The 18534-nt window shown below is 51.3% G+C and overlaps 2 protein-coding genes across 2 annotated transcripts; one reads left to right on the top strand and one right to left on the bottom strand.

Moving 5' to 3' along the window:
• The first annotated feature begins 1161 nt into the window (after positions 1-1161).
• TMEM88 (transmembrane protein 88) lies at positions 1162-8188 on the top strand. Its single transcript, XM_083410841.1, has 2 exons — positions 1162-1597; positions 6702-8188. Exons 1-2 carry the CDS (start codon positions 1322-1324, stop codon positions 6966-6968), a joined length of 543 nt encoding a protein of 180 aa, XP_083266967.1. The 5' UTR covers positions 1162-1321; the 3' UTR covers positions 6969-8188.
• Positions 8189-14862: 6674 nt separating this feature from the next.
• NAA38 (N-alpha-acetyltransferase 38, NatC auxiliary subunit) lies at positions 14863-18525 on the bottom strand. Its single transcript, XM_083410893.1, has 3 exons — positions 18367-18525; positions 16225-16408; positions 14863-15268 (listed from the first exon to the last, which is right to left on the bottom strand). Exons 1-3 carry the CDS (start codon positions 18448-18450, stop codon positions 15156-15158), a joined length of 381 nt encoding a protein of 126 aa, XP_083267019.1. The 5' UTR covers positions 18451-18525; the 3' UTR covers positions 14863-15155.
• Between the last annotated feature and the right edge of the window lie 9 nt (positions 18526-18534).

Here is an 18534-nt window from a genome sequence, read left to right as displayed (position 1 = left end):
CACCCCACCCTACAGAAGGAAGGAAAACCCTTCCTTCCTTCTGAAAAAAAACCTGCACTTTTTTTAGTTCCAGATTTCCCCCCACCCTCACCAATCACTCACACACTGAAAAAAAAGCAGATGAACAATCTCGCTTCTCTGAGAAAACTCACTCTCACATAAATTGATTCTTATCGTACTGTAGGGGGGACAAGGAGAAAGCAAATCTTATTTTGTAAATGTAAAAAAAATAAATAATTAAATTAACTCACAGAGATAAAAAAAAAAGAAACCAGCCGCCTTTTGTCTTCCTTCTTTTCTCCAACCTGGATATATGGAAAAAGCTCGCATCTGGTGTGCTCAATACATCAAACCTCTTGCCCAGTCATTAAAACGAGCCTCTCTCTCTTTTTCCCACCTCATTGTTTGGGGAAGGGCGGAATGTTTTTTTTACTAGGAAAGGTACGCGATATAAAGATATAAAGCCGTCATTCTTGTCCCAGTTAAGCTGTGGGAACTCGCTTGCGTGGGAAGCAATGACCGCCACAGACTCGGAGGGATTTAAAAGCTAATTGGACAAATTTGCGGAGGAGAAGGCTATCGATGGCTACTAGCCGTTATGGCTACGCTCTGCATCCTCAATTGGTGGCCATTGTTTTTCCCCAATACGGCTCCTGCGGCAAACCAACGATGCCCTCTCGCTCTGAGCACCGAGGTACCACAAACCAGCGTCCCAATGAACCTTCTCCTGCGAAAGCCCCTCTTGAGACAAACAGGAAGGCCACAGCTCTTGCACAGCGCCTGCTTGTTTTGAAGGTGCTTGTGCAGGAGATGGAACACCCATCCCTGGGTCAAATGTGCCTTTTCTTGGCAGCCTCGTGGTACCACCGTCTCCGGTGTGTTTACGATTTGTGCACCAAATCTTTTCTCCCCTTTTACAAGCATGGTCTGGGCCTGGGACTTAGCAGGCATGGACCACGAAGGGGGAGGCATATATGGGGGTGGGTGGGTCTCTGGAAAGAGAAACATCCCAGGAATTTGAGCCCAGGGAGACCCCTTCCCCCCCCCACACACCCTCTGGGAATGGTGCAACAAGCATCTCTTGGTTGGACCAGTTTGGGAGGTGGTGTGTTTGATGGGCACTTGCGCTGTGTGTGTGTGTGTGTGTCTGCATTCCTACATTTATCCAGGAGAGGTGGAGACCAGCCCCGGCAGCTGAAAGGGGGTGGAGATGGATGGGGAAGCCTATAAAGGATGCGAGATAATTTGTTGAGCCAAGCAACGAGGCAGGAGCGTCTCTGCTCGTAACAGTGTCGCCAGAGTTAGGGATCGGCAGCCTGAGATGATGGGCCTGGACACTCGCTCGCAGAAAGCCGTCTCGGGGTCCCTGGAACACGAGAGCGGTGCGGGGGTCTCCCCGCTGCCGCCCCCTCCCTACGGCGGGGAAGGGGCCTTGGAGCTGCGAGGGTCTCTGGACTGCTGGGCGTGTGCCGTGCTGGTCACTGTCCAGAACCTGCTGGTCGGCGGGCTCAACGTCCTCTTTGTGGGGGTCATCTTTGGGCTGATCCTGCTCCCGGCCGGGGTGCTGCTGGGGTTCGGGTTCCTGTGCCATTCCAAGGTAGGTGGTCCTCGTTTTACTGCGGCACCCCTCCCTCCCACCGATATCTCGCAGAATCAGGACCAGGCAGATGAGTGGGGAGCTGTGGGTCAGAAATGAGGACGGTGGCAGGACTGAAGTGGGGTGTAAACTATGTAAACCCTCCAAAATGCTCTTTGAAATAATAGCCTGACCTTTTGGTGCTTTGGGGGTGAGAGAATGAAGCGTTGCGTAGTAGATGTGGGGGCTTTTTTTGCCAGTGTGGACGGAGATGCCTTTCTCAGGACTCAATTTGGGTTGTAGTTTACTACACCAGAGTGTCTTTTCCAATGGGCAAACCCAGCCGTGGAGCATTGCGTGGCAGCGGTGGGGGGAGTTATGCGCTCTGCACAAGCTCAGAGGTACTCTTCCTCGCGCACATCCAAAACAACCCCCAACCAGCCCTAGGGGAGAGAGACCTCCAGGCCAGATATGTAATCTTTTGGCCCATTTGTTCTTAATTCCACCCCAAACTTAAAAGTTTCGGAGCATGGGCTTAATTGCAAAGGTTTGTAGTTTTCCACCGTGTTTCCAGCTCCTGGGCTTGTGAAACCCTGGCAAAATGTTCTCGGCGTGACCTCGGGCGGAAAAAGCAACACTTTTTGCATCTCCAAAGCGGGTTTGCCGCATCCTGAATTCTCTTTCCTTCCCTCCTCCCTGCAGTAGGAATTGTGCTAAAACTGAATGGGGGCTTGACCTTCTTTATCCTGGCTAAGAATTATTTTTCAAGAAAGGCTCCATCCAAATGCTGATAGACCCACTGCCCACTGACTTCGCTGGCTGGAGCTGATGGGAGGTGGAGCCCAGCAGTCTGGGGGGCTCCCAGTCCCCCCACTTCTGCTCTGCCTACTTCCAAAGTTGGCGGTCAACTCTTCTCCCCATTTCGCTTCAGTTCTCTTCCCCAGCTTGCCACTGGCCCAAAGTCTGTTGGTAAACTTCCTTCCTTACTCTAGATTGTGTGTTGCCGCAGGGACCCATTTTACAGATCGGGAATACTGAGGCTCGGGGGGAGCGAGGTGACTTGCCAGCAGTCACAGGCACAACCTTCTCCATGGAAGTCAGTGGGCCAGAGTGGCCAAGCTGAATTTAACAACCGGTCTCTTATGGGGCAGAGATTCCCTCTTCCACTTCCAACCATCCCTGCTGGATGTCCATATTTTTACATTTGTAAGGTCTTTGCTGGCATCTTTTCTAGATTTCAGGAAGGGGGGTGGGGGAAGGCCTGGAATTTGGGCTGCCTTTCCAGAGGCAGGGACCAGGCTTCCTTCACCCGCCCCAGGACTGGCCTGGCAGATACAGGAGCTCTGGGGTGGTCTTCCCTAAGGGAGCATTTAAGGCGGGGGGAGCAACACTGGAATGCTTTCGGATTAAGCCTCTCGTGGTGGGCTTTGGGAGATTGCAGAGGGATATCCTCTTTCCAGTCCCCTGGAACGTGTCATGTGGCTCTGCTCACTTCCAGCGCTGCAGGATTTTATTTTATTTTTTGCCCTGGGAGAAATGGCCTTTTTGCCCAAGATATGTGTGGCACATCGGAGATGCAGCAACGAACGCTCCTCGCTCACAACACACATGCACACACACACACACACACACACACACATCAAGGTGTTTCGTAGTCGCCCTTAGTTCCTTTGAGGCAGAAGGTCCAACAAAGACCTTGGGGGAAATCGTAAATTAAAAAACTTAACCATTTGCTGTGTGCACACACATTTAGAGCACATTGCTATCATTTATTAAATTTGCTTTATCTTGCAACCCAAAGGGACTTACTTTTTTTTTTAAATAAAACTTATTAGATATTTTATAACTATAAGAAGAAAAACAATAAAGACAATACATGAATTCAACAAACAATACACCAACAATAAAAAAGAAGAAAAAACAATACAACAATACCACATAAAAAATAAGAACAAAAACACACATCCAAATTTTATATCCAAATCTTTCATTAGCTTATTTCCTCGACTTCCTCGCACCTCCCTTTTTTGTATTCTAGTTCAAATTATCTGGTTCAACAAATCCTTTCCCTCTTCTTCAATTTTTGTCCTATAATTTATCATAACACAATTTAACTTTCAATTTTCCAATTTAACACATTAACACTTAACATTCATATAATTCTTAATAACCCTTCTGCTAAAACCGTAGAACTTCATTCCAATATACTTCTAACAACCCAAAGGGACTTACAACAAAACAAACAATCCTACACACACACAGAGTTCCTGGGAACTCTAGTTTGCTAAGGGTGCTGGGAATCGAAGTTCTGTGAGAGGTACAGTTCCCAGGATTATTTGGATGGGGACAGCGTGCTAATAGCGTGTTGGTAGCGTGATAACCCAGTGGCCCGAAGCGCTTGCCTTGCCCCCCCCCAAATGGCAAAGCCAGGCCTACCTCAAATAGGGTGGCCTGTCCAAGTTAAACCTGAGCAAGCGGGCGGGTGGGGGCTGTGCCTACAACACCAGCACAACAACCATCTCAGGGTGACCACCGCAGAGATTGCTGGCTTCGTGCTCCCAGACTTTTGTAATTCACATTCAGCAAAAGGAGGTGATAGCAGAGTGGGACTGTACCACTTGAGCTGGCAAGGACTGTACCACTTGAGCTCTCAGCCCCACTCACCTCACAGAGTGTTTGTTGTGGGGGAGGAAGGGAAAGGAGAATGTTAGCCGCTTTGAGACTCCTTAAAGGGAGTGAAAGGCGGGATATCAAATCCAAACTACTCTTCTTCTTCTTCTTCTTCTTCTTCTTCTTCAAGGGGGGTCATGTACCAGCTTAAAACATGGGTAGGTAAACTAAGGCCCAGGAGCCAGATCCGGCCCAATTGCCTTCTAAATCCGGCCCATAGACGGTCTGGGAATCAGCGCGTTTTTACATGAGTAGAATGTGCCCTTTTATATAAAATGCAACTCTGGGTTATTTGTGGGGCCTGCCTGGTGTTTTTACATGAGTAGATGTGTGCTTTTATTTAAAATGCATCCCTGGGTTATTTGTGGGGCATAGGAATTCGTTCATTATTATTTTTCCCCAAAATATGGTCCGTCCCCCCACAAGGTCTGAGGGACAGTGGACCGGCCCCCTGCTGAAAAAGTTTGCTGACCCCTGGCTTAAAAGTTCCTTGAGGGGGGGGGGGAAGGAAACTCAATTAAAACAACCCTCTATTAAAAACTTCTAGCACTTCTGTGTAAAAAGGATCTCAGCCAGCCATGCTTAGCTCGTTTTTGGTTTGCAAAGCGTCTTTATAAATTCGATTGCTTTGCTTGGCCCCTGAGGTGGTACAGCCCAACCTCTGCCACCTCGGGACTCTACCACCTCGCTCTGCTGCCCACCTCGGCTGGGAGGTACTTGCATGGCTAAACTGGCCCACACAGGGAGCTGAGTGTGACCATGAGAGCAGTGGCGTAGCGTGGGGGGTGCAGGGGGGGCCGGCCGCACCGGGCGCAACATCTGGGGGGGGGCGCGCTCGCACTCGCAGCTCTCTGCCCCTACCTGGCTCACTCACTCTCTCTCACTGCAGTGCTGGCTGTGCGAATCCGATCCGGGGCGCCGGGGCGCCGCCCACTGTGGAGGGGAGGGTGCCAGGCGTGCGGTGCGGTGCGGAGAGAGAGCGAGGGACTATCTGGGGGAGGGACAGTGCAGCGGGGGGGGGCGCAAATTACTTGCCTTGCCCCGGGTTAGGGGGCACAAATTACTTGCCTTGCCCCGGGTGCTGACAACCCACGCTACGCCACTGCATGAGAGCAGTCTAACCCTCCAGCTGTTGCGATATTTCAGGTACAGCAGCTTGTAAACATGGGCGATGGAGGTGAGCTCAGCAATCACACAAACACACACAAACACACCCCAAAGTGAAAGAAGTGATCAATAGGGAGGGAGGAGAGGATTAAGTGGGGCTCTGGGTCCAGACTTCCCACTCTGTTTGCCATGACAAAAACCAGATGCCAGGGTCAGGGCCTTTGATAACCTTTCGGGGGACGAGATGCACATTCCAGGCATGGATGTGTGGGTCTCTGGCACCCACCCTGAAATTTGGGGAGGAGCTGGTTGTTCAGAAAGAAGCCAGCTCCCTTCCCCTCGTCTCTGCCCCCTTGCCATCCTCCTCCAGGCTTCTTGGGGGGATCTGGTTGGCCGCCGTGAGATCAGGACGCTGGACGAGACGGGCCTTTGGCCTGATCCTGCAAACGTGGGCAGCAGCGTGGGTTGGCGTGAACAGTGGCCCTCCCAGCTTGTTCATGCAAGGTCTTCGTTTTATGACACCCCTTTCCTCCAGCCTTATCTGGCTTTTACGGCCAGATTGGGAAGAGATGCCCCCTTTTACTTGCGCCACAGCATCCTTGGTTGGCAACTGACCTGCATTACAGAGCTTTGCGACCATGAAGGAACCGCCTTCATCAAACATGTCCACACGACGGACCGCAGGACGGAGAGAATGCTCTTGTTTTTCAGGTCCTGTCGAAGTTTTGCCACAAGCATCCGGTCAGCCGCTGTGAGAACAGGCTGCTGACCCATAGCTGTCAACTTACAGATTTGAAAATAAGGGGCCAGCAGCCTCGAAAATAAGGGATCAGCAGCTAAAATAAGGGATTTTGCTGTTGTAAAGAGTTACATGCATTGGTAGGATTGACAGATGCTGTCAATCCGGCATGAGGTGGTTGCGGTGCCGCCGCGGCTTCCCTTCTGCGTCCCTCCCCATCCCCTCCTCTTCCTCCTCCCTCAGGCTGCCTCCTCAGCTGCCACCTCCGGGCTCGCGGGCGGCGTGGGCAAGAGTCTCTCTCCCCACCCGGGCGGGGAAGGGCTGATGAAACTCCTCACGCCAGGACAATGGCGCCAGTGCGCGCTCTCACGCGTGCGGAGAAGGATCCCGAGCCGCTGCTTCCCTCCCGAGCCGGGCGAGCATGAAACCCGGGAAATTTAAGGGACATCACCAATAAGGGACAGCAGCGGGACATGGCGCTGGGATAAGGGGGTTTCCCGCCAAATAAGGGACGGTTGACAGCTATGTGCTGACCAGATGGGCCGCAGGCAAGCTTCTTCTGACGGCCTCTGGCCCCTAACGTGGCTTTCTCTCCCTCTCTCCCTGCAGTTCTTACACACCCAGGAGCCCTACTGCACGGCCCACCTGAACGACGCCTCCTCCGTGGCACTCCTGGTGGTGGGCTTCACCCTCCTGGTGCCCCTCCTGGTCTTGGCACTGGCTGCCTACTGCCGCCTAGCCCGCAGGCTCCAGCTGGGCTACTGCCTCGTCCCCTACAGCAAGGCCGTCTACAAGAACCTGCCCGCGTCCCATTACCACAGCTCCGGGTGCTGCTGCAGCCAGGATTTCGAGCCAGTGGAGAAAGTCTGGGTTTGAGGAGGGAGGGGGGCGGTTTGGGGCCGGGAGTGGGTGGGGTGGGGTGGGTGGGGAGGGCACAGAACACCAGCGGCAAGATCTGGACGCGCAAGCTTGAGGGAACGCACTTGTCTCAGACCGGGATACGTCGCCGCAGTGAGATGTGCAATGCGGCGTCAGGCTCTCACCGAGCACAGGACTGTTGCAAAGGGAGAGGCGCAAAATCCCATCAGAGGCAAGGCTGTCGTTCCTGAATTGCAGAGGGGTGTAGGGGACCCTTTCGGGTCCCTTTTCAACTCTGGTTCTGTGATTCTAAGGAAAGGGAGACGGCCGATTTCAGCATCAGCCCCAGTGTCTAGCCTTCATCAGAACATAAGCAGAGCTCTGTAGGTGGATCAGGCCCAAGGAAGTCCATCTCGTTCTCACAGCGGCCACCCAGATGCCAGGAAGCGGGAGGTGAGCCCAACGGCAGCCGTCTCCCCGCTTGCCTCCAAAGAACGACCCTGCACAGAAAAACTGCAGAGGAAGAACCTTTGGCTCATAAGGAAAGATCGACGCAGACCCTCATTTCCCAGCGGCTTCCAGTATTAAAAGGCCTAAGCACAGCCGCAAAGAATTTGTAATCTCTCCAGCTGCTGACGAGGAAAAACTGACAATTCACCCTGGAGGTGAAGGACTTTGCGATGGTGTGTTAGGGTGGAGTGGGGGTCCTCAGTTTCTATTCTCCCCTCAGCTGCCCTTCAGTTCACACAAACAGGGCTGCTGGAGAGTTGAAGGCCCATTGCAGAGTTTCCTACAGGGCGGAAGAGCTCCACAAGCAAAACTTTGCATTTTAAAAAAATAAGGATTTAGCCCTTTCTATATATGAAAGGGTTTTCCTGCACAAAGGGGTGGGTGGGAAGAAGCAAGAATAGCTCTAGGAAGTAGTTTCTTCCATGGAACTCTCTGCTACCTGGGACATGTTTGCCTTTGGATTTCTGTGGTTGGACAAATGGGTGAAGATGGAAGCCTGTATTTGTCCCCGGGGATAATTTTTGCAGCAGTATCAGGATACGAGTTCCAGAAAGGTTAGCGGTCCTACTGCCCTCTTCCTCGCACGCACACTAAGCCGCAGCCACCTTGCGCTCTTGCCAAGTTACATATAAGCACGCTGTTCAAGCGGCACATTTATCGCGGGGATTATTCGGACGAAACTCCTTTGTACAGTTTTGCCAATATGCAGACTACAACTTTGATACGAAGCTTTGAGTGGTTGCGTTTCTTATTATGGCTGGGGGGGTGGGCTCTAATTTTCCTTGAACTCGGACGGTGGGTGGGGCTGGGGACAAATTCACTGTGTGGAGGGGGGTAGTCAACTCGTAGATATTATTTGCACCTGAACTTCCTTGATGGCTAAATCTACATTCGTGCTTTCAGACATGGGGTTGTCAATTACAGTACAGTGGTGCCTCGCAAGACGAAAAGAATCCGTTCCGTGAGTCTCTTCGTCTAGCAGTTTTTTTGTCTTGCGAAGCAAGCCCATTAGCGGATTAGCGCGATTAGCGGTTTAGCGGCTATTAGCAGCTATTAAAGGCTTAAGGGATTAGCAGATTAGCTGCTAAAAGGCTATTAGCAGCTTAGTGCCTTAGAAAAAGGGGGTGGGGAGCGGAAAAAACAACCCAGGAATCGCAAGACATTTTCGTCTTGCAAAGCAAGCCCATAGAGAAATTCGTCCTGTGAAGCACCTCCAAAACGGAAAACCCTTTCGTCTAGCGGGTTTTCCGTCTTGCGAGGCATTCGTCTTGCGGGGCACCACTGTATTTTTTGCTCCATAAGGCGCACTGGACCATAAGGCGCACCCAGTTTTTAGGGGGGGGGGGGAATCAAGAAAAATCAAGAGTCTTGCTCTCCCGGCTTCAGCAAAAGCAACCCGAAGCCTTCAGAGCGCAGCGCGAGTTCCCGCTGTGCTCCAAAGGCTTCAGGCGGCTATCCCTGAAGCCTGGAGAGCGAGAGGGGTTGGTGAGCACCGACCCCTCTCACTCTCCAGGCTTCAGCAAAAGCAACGCGTAGCCTCCGGAGCGCAGATAGAGCGCTCCCTCTGCGCTTTGAAGGCTTCGCGTTGCTATCGCTGAAGCCAAGGAGCCTGCATTCGCTCCATAAGTCGCACACAATCCTTAATTTTTGGAGGGGAAAAAGCGCGTCCTATAGAGCGAAAAACACGGTACTGGAAAGGACGAGCAGTTTGCACGAGCCGTTTTTCTTTCGGGGAAGTCACACCCAGTACACACGGTGTAGAAGAGGCACTTGAACCGTATCACGGCAGAAACGGACCTTTGCATCACACTTGCATTTGCAGTGCCTTAAGTCACAGGCTTAGCTGAGCGCCGTTTTGCTCAGGGGTCCCCCTCCTCACCAACAGAGCAGGAGAGAAACACCAGCCCTGTTTCCCTGCTTGCCCTCTTTTTCCTTCTGGCAAATTGCAAATTGAAATGAGAGAACGCAGGCATCTTGGGGGACTTTTTAGTTTAGAGAAAAGATTTCCCCCCACCCTAGATGGCTTTGAAAGAGGATTGGGCAAATTCTTACACTGCCCCATGTCTTCTTCTTTGGCGATCCCTCGTAGCCAAGTAAGATTGTCTTCCATGAACACGGTCTTAACAATGAGTCCGTAAGTGACTGTGGAGGTCAATTCTAGATCCACACGTCCTTCCACAGTGCGGACATAGGTTTCCAGGTGGGAGCTGATCACGATGTGGATTTGCCAAGCGTGCCTTCCTCTTAGCACGTTTCTCCCTTGCGTCCCGAGTTTGAGTGTCTTCAAAGCCCATGACACCTTTGGTAAAGGCTGTTCTCCAACTGGAGCCCTCGCAGGCCAGTGTTTTCCAGTTGTCAGTGTTTATACTACATTTTTAAAGATTTGCCTTAAGTCTTTAAACCTTTTTTGTTGACCACCTGCATAACGCTTTCCATTTTTAAGTTCGGAATAGAGTACGGTGGTACCTCAGGTTAAGAACTTAATTTGTTCCGGAGATCCGTTCTTAACCTGAAGCACCACTTTAGCTAATGGGGCCTCCTGCTGCCACCGCCACACAATTTCTGTTCTCATCCTAAAGCAAAGTTCTTAACCCAAGGTACTATTTCTGGGTTAGTGGAGGCTGTAACCTGAAGTGTCTGTAACCCGAAGTACCACTGTAGCTGCTTTGGAAGACAATAATCAGGCATCTGCACAACATGACCAGTCCAACGAAGTTGATGTTGAAAAATCGTTGCTTCAACACTGGCGATCTTTGCTTCTTCCATTACCCTGGTATTAGTTCACCAGTCTTCCCAAGTGATGTGTAACATTTTTCGGAGACACCGATGATGGAATAATTCGAGGAGTTGGAGATGGCGTTTATAAGTGGTCCAAGGTTGGTAGTACAATAGCGTTGTAAACAAGCATTTTGGTTTCCCTCCGAATGTCCCGGTCCTCAAACACTCTGCACTTTAGTCGGGAGAAAGCAGACTCCATCGAAAGACACCACTCTGTACCTAGCTTTGAATGGTGAGCTTTGGTGACAACAACCCCACCTCCCTAAAAATACACAAAGTAAATCCTGCAAGCCTGAAATCTACCCACGCTTTTCCGCCCCCAATGCTAATATCCACAAGACATGTCTGTTGTAGGGTGCCTGTTCCCAACACCAGCCCTCTAGAATCATAGAGTTGGAAGAGACCACAAGGGCCATTGAGTCCAACCCCCTGCCAAGCAGGAAACACCATCAGAGCACTCCTGACATATGGTTGTCAAGCCTCTGCTTAAAGACCTCCACAGAAGGAGACTCCACCACACTCCTTGGCAGCAAATTCCACTGTCGAACAGCTCTTACTGTCAGGAAGTTCTTCCTCATGTTTAGGTGGAATCTTCTTTCTTGTAGTTTGGATCCATTGCTCCGTGTCCGCTTCTCTGGAGCAGCAGAAAACAACCTTTCTCCCTCCTCTATGTGACATCCTTTTATATATTTGAACATGGCTATCATATCACCCCTTAACCTCCTCTTCTCCAGGCTAAACATGCCCAGCTCCCTTAGCCATAAGGCATCGTTTCCAGGCCTTTGACCATTTGGGTTGCCCTCCTCTGGACACGTTCCAGTTTGTCAGTGTCCTTCTTGAACTGTGGTGCCCAGAACTGGACACAGACTCCAGGTGAGGTCTGACCAGAGCAGAATACAGTGGCACTATTACTTCCCTTGATCTAGATGCTATACTCCTATTGATGCAGCCCAGAATTGCATTGGCTTTTTTAGCTGCCGTGTCACACTGTTGGCTCATGTCAAGTTTGTGGTCAACCAAGACTCCTAGATCCTTTTCACATGTACTGCTCTCAAGCCAGGTGTCCCCCATCTTGTATTTGTGCCTCTCATTTTTTTTTTGCCCAACTGTCCACCTCTGGTCCCCACCCTGCGCTCAGCTCTTACCTGTGGCTCCTAGCAGCTGTCAGCGTGTGACAGTGGCTACACCCTGTGAACGGCTTCCACTGGCCGGCTAAACCAGGTGAGGGGAGCCGATGGGTCTCAAACCCTTGGGGAGTTATGGACTTCCTAGTGATGGACTTCCTCTGCATGTGAAGGCAGGCTCTGGTGGTTTCTACACCTGCCGTAGAGGGAAGTGAGCAGCAGAATGGGCTCGCCCACCTGGGAAGGTAGCTCATCTAGGAGAAGGAAAACTCTGATCCTAAACCTATGCTGCCTGTGGGATGGCAGCTGGATGCTGCCTTGTGCCCAAGCTTGCGCCCAAGGAAGTCCTTTCAGTGCTGCTAGCGAAACAGTTTGATTTCACCCCTGGTGGGGCACTCCATTCTCTCTCAAGGCAGACGGGTGCCAATGTTTACATTTGCATCAGGTCACCTCCTAGGCCAGGGGTCTGCAACCTTTAAGACAAAAAGAGCCACTTGGACCCGTTTCTGAAGGGAAAAAAACTGGGAGCCGCAAAACTCGTCATTATAAAAATAACTTTTTTGTCACTTTTTAAAATTATTTCTTTGTTTGACCCCTCAGAATTACTCCTCCTCATAGAAATAAACGTTAAATTAACAAGTTACCTTTTTTTGTTTGTGTGTTCTTCACTCCCCTTCAAAACAGTGACCAGCGTACATGCCCCCTTTCAATGCAGTGACCAGCGTACATGCCCCTTACAATGTAGCGGGCGGGCGGGAAAGTGACGTCGGGACGGTGCGTGACTAACGCACGCACCGCCCCCATGCGACGTCACTGCCAGTACAGCGCCCGCCACAGTGGGGAGTGTCGGGGCGCACAATGCGCCTCCTCCCCTCGCTAGTATCTGCCTCGGAGCCACGGCAAAGGTGTAAAAGAGCCACATGCGGCTCCGGAGCCGCGGGTTGCAGACTCCTGTCCTAGGCCATTTCAGCAGGGATGGAATAACCGGTGGCACTCCGATGTCATTGAGACTCCACACACTTCGAGCCAGCAAGGCCAACACTCAGGAAGGATGGGTGTTGCAGTCCTCACAACATCCCTAGCTTCCTTCCGTATAGAATGAAGGTTGAAACTGGGCTTTCCCACTCATGCCTGTTTTAACCCACGAGCATCCATTCCGTGGAGTTGAGACCAGGGTGGTGGACTTTGAATTATGGTAACCTGGGTTCAGCTGAGATGGTACCTCTGGGACAATTGTTTCCCTCCCAGCCTCCAGGAAATGACATTAATTGCAACTTATTGATGGATAAGAGAGCCAGTGTGGTGTAGTGGTTAAGAGCGGTAGTCTCGTAATCTGGGGAACCGGGTTCGCGTCTCCGCTCCTCCACCTGCAGCTGCTGGGTGACCTTGGGCCAGTCACACTTCTCTGAAGTCTCTCAGCCCCACTCACCTCACAGGGTGTTTGTTGTGGGGGAGGAAGGGAAAGGAGAATGTGAGCCGCTTTGAGACTCCTTAAAGGGAGTGAAAGGCGGGATATCAAATCCAAACTCTTCTTCTTCTAATGGCTGCAAAAAGGGTTTGCTCGCTGAAAAGGCTGAACTGCAGCGGCTGCAGGAACACAGGCACACCCCTAGGACAGCGTAACCTTGGTCACAAACACCTTATTCTCTGCCAAAGCACCTGTGCCACCAGACAGAAAACCCAACAAGTGAAGCTTTCCCTGGCAGAGAGGGGAAACTGCCCTGGCTGAACTTCGGCCTGTTGTGCAGCTGCCAGAGGGACATAGACAACCTGCGAAAAGGTTATCACTCTTGCCGTGGGGCTGGAGAGGGGAATATCCTGTTCCAGAACAGGATAAGGAAGAGTGGAGTCAGCCCCGGGCGCCAAGAGTCTCTTATGGAAACTCTGCGTTCTGGGGAGGAAGCAACCTCGGATAAGATAACGCGGCTGCTGGCGTGGACAAGCTCCCCATTGTGATGTGGGAGCAAAGAGGAGCCAAAGAAGACAAGACCCCGGTCTATCTATAGATACCGTTTCCTGCACTGCTTTGCAGCTGATGGAACAGCCGCTCGGGTCAGCTTGGGAGCAAATCCTGCTGCTCCTTCCCAGGGAACTGGGGGCAAAGGCTTTCCCTATTAAAAAATGTCAGGCGCTGATGGCACCTTTTCAGATCCAGCTGGTAAACTAAACGCCCCTGTTGCCAGCAGGGCAGCAGAATGGGTTCTGCAGTGCACCCCACAAACGAAGGCAGTCTCGAGGGCTGGACTCCACCTGCGGCGACGGCGCCATTCCTGTTTCCAGCCCTTGTGGTTTGAAAGAATATTGGCGGCGTGTGGGGTGGGGAATACCTAAGAGAAATTTTCAGAAGCTGATGGCAGAGTTCAGTTGCCAAGAGCTAGTGGATTCAGTGCTCTACCGCCCTGGCGTCCTCATCTAACAAAGGCAGAATCTTGCAAATAAGTCATGCAAGTTACAAAGGCATTTTTTTCTTGTCCAAGTGGTGTTTTTTAAAACAACAACAAAGAAATAAGCATAGCTGCTATTATTCTACAGCCCTCTTGAAAATGAGCTCATAGCAACTGAAAAGCATTTTTCCTAGGGAGTTCTTTATAAAATTTAATGTTATATTTATTGCCATTTTGGGGTTGGCTTTGCCCCTGCTGTTCACAACACTGGTGAGTTCTGTGCTTTTGCTTTCAAAGGGAAAATGGTGGTGGTGAAACCCAGATCTAGCCAGCTGCAGAGGCACTGAATGTAAGCAGCTGTTTTTAGCTGTATTTTGAAATCTCATTGGAGCCTCTGCTAGTTCTCCATATTGAGATGGAAATATGTGATGGGTATCTGTTCCTGTGCTGTTTAGCTCTCTCCCCTGCTCCCACACTGCAAATCAGAGAACTGAAGAGTTGGAAGAGACCCTCTGCAAAGCAGGAATCTCAACTAAAGCCTCTGAACCTGCCAGCCAGCTGATACCGGGGACCTTAAAGTAAAGGTAAAGGTACCCCTGCCCGTACGGGCCAGTCTTGCCAGACTCTAGGGTTGTGCGCTCATCTCACTCTATAGGCTGGGAGCCAGCGCTGTCTGCAGACACTTCCGGGTCACGTGGCCAGCGTGACAGGCTGCATCTGGCAAGCCAGCGCAGCACATGGAACGCCATTTACCTTCCCGCTGGTAAGCGGTCCCTATTTGTCTACTTGCACCCGGGGGTGCTTTCGAACTGCTAGGTTGGCAGGCGCTGGGACCGAACAGCGGGAGCGCACCACGCTGCGGGGATTCGAACCGCTGACCATGCGATCGGCAAGTCCTAGGCGCTGAGGTTTTACCCACAGCGCCACCCGCGTCCCTACCGGGGACCTTAGGGGGAGGGTAATAAATAAATCCACCATCATCAGTGGGGATGACCAAACAGAACTCCCAGGATTCAGCAGGCCACAGAGGTAGCAGCCAAGGCCTGCCCGTGAGCCACGCGAGGTCCAAGCGTTACAAGAAAACAAACCCACAATAATTCAGAACAGCAAATGGGATTCTTTTCCAGACTGAACAAACATTTGACAAACGCAAACATTAAGACCACCCCCTTTCCAAGTCCTGGAGATGGGGGGTGTCCTGTTTCACAGTGCATACACTGGTCCAGTCCAGCTTTGCCAGGAAAGCTTCATTCCCTGGCAACGGCGAAAACCTGGGTCTAGCCGGGAAGGGAGGAGAAACGTCTCTTGCCTGCAGCAACCTGGGACCTGTGTCCCTTCCCCGCATTTCCTCCCCCCCCCCCAAAAAAAGTTCGTCAAACGTTGGAGGCCTGCTGCCCTCTGGTGGTGCATCAGAGGTACTGCAAGGAGGCCAGGCTCTCCAGCTCCACCTCGATGGAGACAATGTGATGTCCTGGAACCATGGCCAGACCCAAGACTCTGGGCTCTCCGGCGGAGAAGGAGTCTGCAGAGCAAAGGAGGGAGAAGGTGAGAAGGAGGGTCCCATCTGCTCCTAATCCAGTCTTGGGCCCTCCAGAGGCTTGGGGCTACAGCTCGCAAGGTGCTGCTTGCTGGCACTGATGGGAGTTGTAGTTCCAAGCGCCCGGAGGGCCCCAGGTTGGCAAAGGCTGTCCTCATCTCCCGGGCGCTTAAAGGCTCCCTCCAAAGAACACAGGGGCTTCCCCCCCCCCCCAGGCACATGCCCCCCTCCTCTTCAAGAGAGGTAAAGGTAAAGGTACCCCTGACCGTTAGGTCCAGCCGCAGACGACTCTGGGGTTGCGGCGCTCATCTCGCTTTACTGGCCGAGGGAGCTGATGTTTGTCCGCAGACAGTTTTTCCGGGTCATGTGGCCAGCATGACTAAGCCACTTCTGGCGAACCAGAGCAGCGCACGGAAACGCCGTTTACCTTCCCGTCGGAGCGGTACCTATTTATCCCTCTTCAAGAAGCCCCCTTGAAATTCTGTCTCGCCAGGAGAGCTGCTAAGCCCCACCAACCCTCTCTTGCCTCCAACCTAATTCTTCGCTATTATTACAGTGGTACCTCGGGTTAAGTACTTAATTCGTTCCGGAGGTCCGTTCTTAAGCTGAAACTGTTCTTAACCTGAAGCACCACTTTAGCTAATGGGGCCTCCTGCTGCTGCCGCGCGATTTCTGTCCTCATCCTGAAGCAAAGTTCTTAACGTGAAGCACTATTTCTGGGTTAGCGGAGTCTGTAACCTGAAGTGTATGTAACCTGAAGCGTATGTAACCCGAGGTCCCACTGTACTTATATCTTTTTCTCTGTTTCACTCCGCTATTGCATCAGTTTTTCCTCAATAGCCACAATCAGCTTACAAGCAAAAACACGTGGAAAGCATTAAACAGGAAATGAATAAAGAAAGATGGTGGGACGATGGTGGAGACCCCAGGTGAGAACTAACCTGTGGGCTTGAGGTACTCCTGGGCGGAGCCAAGGATCACGTTGCAGTCTCGGTCGGTGCACAGGAAGCAGCCCACGAGGGTCCGCCCGTCCGTCATTCGGATGCGCATGGTCTTGTTCAGGAGGTTTTCCAGCTTCCGGCGGGCATGCAGGTATGGCGTGTCAGCTTTTTCCTCACCAGAGTCCTGGCAGAAACGTTCAAAGGGTTCGTCTTTCCATCTTAGGGAATCTTTCCATAATACTTCATAGGAAGAAATGCACTAGGCTATCTTTCCCTCCCACTCCCGGGTCCTGCTTTTTCACTTCCCAGAGAGAGACCGAGCCTAATGAGGATTTAGTCCTCATGGTGGCAAATGGGCAATGCTTGGGGAAGTCTCTCTTGGGTAGGCTCTAGAATGCAAATTGGTGGAGGTGGTGGTGTTTTAATCTCTCAGGATCTGTTCATGCCCCGTGGTGGGGGTTCATTGACACAGGGCTTTTAAATTTGCTATAAGAGGGCCTTCTCAGTGGCTGCTTCCAGATTTTGGAGCTCCCTTCCTAGAGAGGCTGGACCAGATTCTTTTATTCCAACAGGCTTTGGGGGAACTGTTTTTAAGGAAAGTGCTTTTAATAGTGCTGTGCTGTTTTTACTATCTGAATTTTAATGAACTTTTAAAATATTGTCTTGATTCTATTATAGTTTAATTACTTTTAAAATACTGTCATTGTTTCTAGCTTTTCATATTTTATCCTTGTAGTCTTAATTTTTGTAAGCTTCCTTGAGTCCAGGTCTGGGAGAGAAAGCTGGATTATTATTATTATTATTATTACATTACCATTTCCTTCTTCTCCCCTTACATCACTGACAGTCAAGTGCGTTAATATTTTCCCAATTACCTAGAATGGTAACTCAGCTGAGAAGTGATAGAGGAGGTGTTAGAATTTTCATGAAACAGGTGTCATGTTCACTCCTGTGAACAACACACAAGTTGCTTATTTTATATGCCAACACCCTACCTACAAAACACACACACAGCAATTTATGTAGAGCCTTAACCTGTTTGCTCTATCTTGTGTTTGATGGAGATGGTTCTTTCGTGGATTAGTTGCCAACCAATAATATTTTATTATAAGTTCCTTTCACTATTCACAGTCAATAGGATTCGTTACAGAGCAGAAAAGAAGGCATCTTCTCCAAATCGAACCATAAAAGATTTACAAAACAGTTGAGAGGGTACTGATGAAAACCAAAAAAGGGTTTACTCCAGAACAGGAAAACTCTGCGTGAGCAGCCGGCAGGGCCAATGTTCAAGCCAACAAAGGCTACCCACATTCATAAGAGCATAAGGAGAAAATGCTGGATCACAGTGGCGTAGCGTGGGTTGTCAGCACCCGGGGCAAGGCAAGTAATTTGCGCCCCCTAACCCGTGGGTTTTAGCACTCGAGTCTCTTCCGCGCCCCCCCCCGAAGTTGCGCCCGGTGCGCCCGGCCCCCCCCGCACCCCCCACGCTACGCCACTGCTGGATCAGGCCAGTGGCCCATCTAGTCCAGCATCCTGTTCTCAACCAGGTGCCCCAGAGGGAAATCAGGAAGCAAGATTCGAGCACAAGAGCCACTCATAATAAATACATATTATCCTTCCGACCCACCCTGTAGGTAACCAGTGGCCTCTCCCCCCCCCCCACTTTCCTTTTTATTTGTTTGTTACAATTTTAACCCTGCCTTTCCTTCAAAGGGGGCACATATGCTGCTGCTCCTGCCTGACCCACTCTTCATTTGATCACAAGAGCCTTGCGAGGTAGGGTAAGGCTGGACCTTGAGCTGCATGGAGGAAAATGTGGCATAAAATTGCGATGAAACACATACATAAATAAGGCCACCTAGTGAGGGGGGATTTGAAACCTGGCCCCTCCCATCTCCTATCGCCCCCCCCTCACAATAAAACCACGTAACCACCACACCATACTAGGCCCTTCCAGCCTAAATTTGTTTTTGGGGGTGTCTTATGATGCCCCCACTCCCAATTACTCCCATTTCCCATCCAATGTACTTACCCTCTCTATCCCCAGGGTGTCTCCTTCTCCTCCCCTACTTGAGCACGCCCCCCCCCCGTTATGTCCTCCCCCTTTCTCATATCTGTAGCCCTCCCCCCCGGGCTCCTCACCCCAGGACTGGGACTGTTTCCGCAGCCATTCTCCTCTCCCCTCTGCTGCTGCTGCAACGGCTCTGGAAGGGCAGTGGCCGCCATCTTGACCCTCCCGCCGGCAGAGGGACTACAGCTCCCAGCAGGCCGCTCGGCTTCCCCGCCCCCCCGGCTCCCAGCAGGCTCTGC

The sequence above is a fragment of the Podarcis tiliguerta genome, assembly GCF_965153285.1.
Source record: "Podarcis tiliguerta genome assembly, chromosome: 13".
Classification (NCBI taxonomy): domain Eukaryota; kingdom Metazoa; phylum Chordata; class Lepidosauria; order Squamata; family Lacertidae; genus Podarcis; species Podarcis tiliguerta.
Note: the sequence above shows the minus strand (reverse complement) of the source record. Positions and strands in the feature narration are given on the sequence as shown.

Excerpts from the sequence above, each read along its gene's own strand:
- TMEM88 (XM_083410841.1), top strand. The coding sequence starts at position 1,322 with ATGATGGGCCTGGACACTCGCTCGCAGAAAGCCGTCTCGGGGTCCCTG. Across the intron at positions 1,598-6,701 it reads GGTTCCTGTGCCATTCCAAG|TTCTTACACACCCAGGAGCC; the intron begins GTAGGTGGTCCT and ends CTCTCCCTGCAG.
- NAA38 (XM_083410893.1), bottom strand. The coding sequence starts at position 18,450 with ATGGCGGCCACTGCCCTTCCAGAGCCGTTGCAGCAGCAGCAGAGGGGA. Across the intron at positions 16,409-18,366 it reads GAAACAGTCCCAGTCCTGGG|GACTCTGGTGAGGAAAAAGC; the intron begins GTGAGGAGCCCG and ends CGTTTCTGCCAG. Across the intron at positions 15,269-16,224 it reads GGAGTACCTCAAGCCCACAG|ACTCCTTCTCCGCCGGAGAG; the intron begins GTTAGTTCTCAC and ends TTTGCTCTGCAG.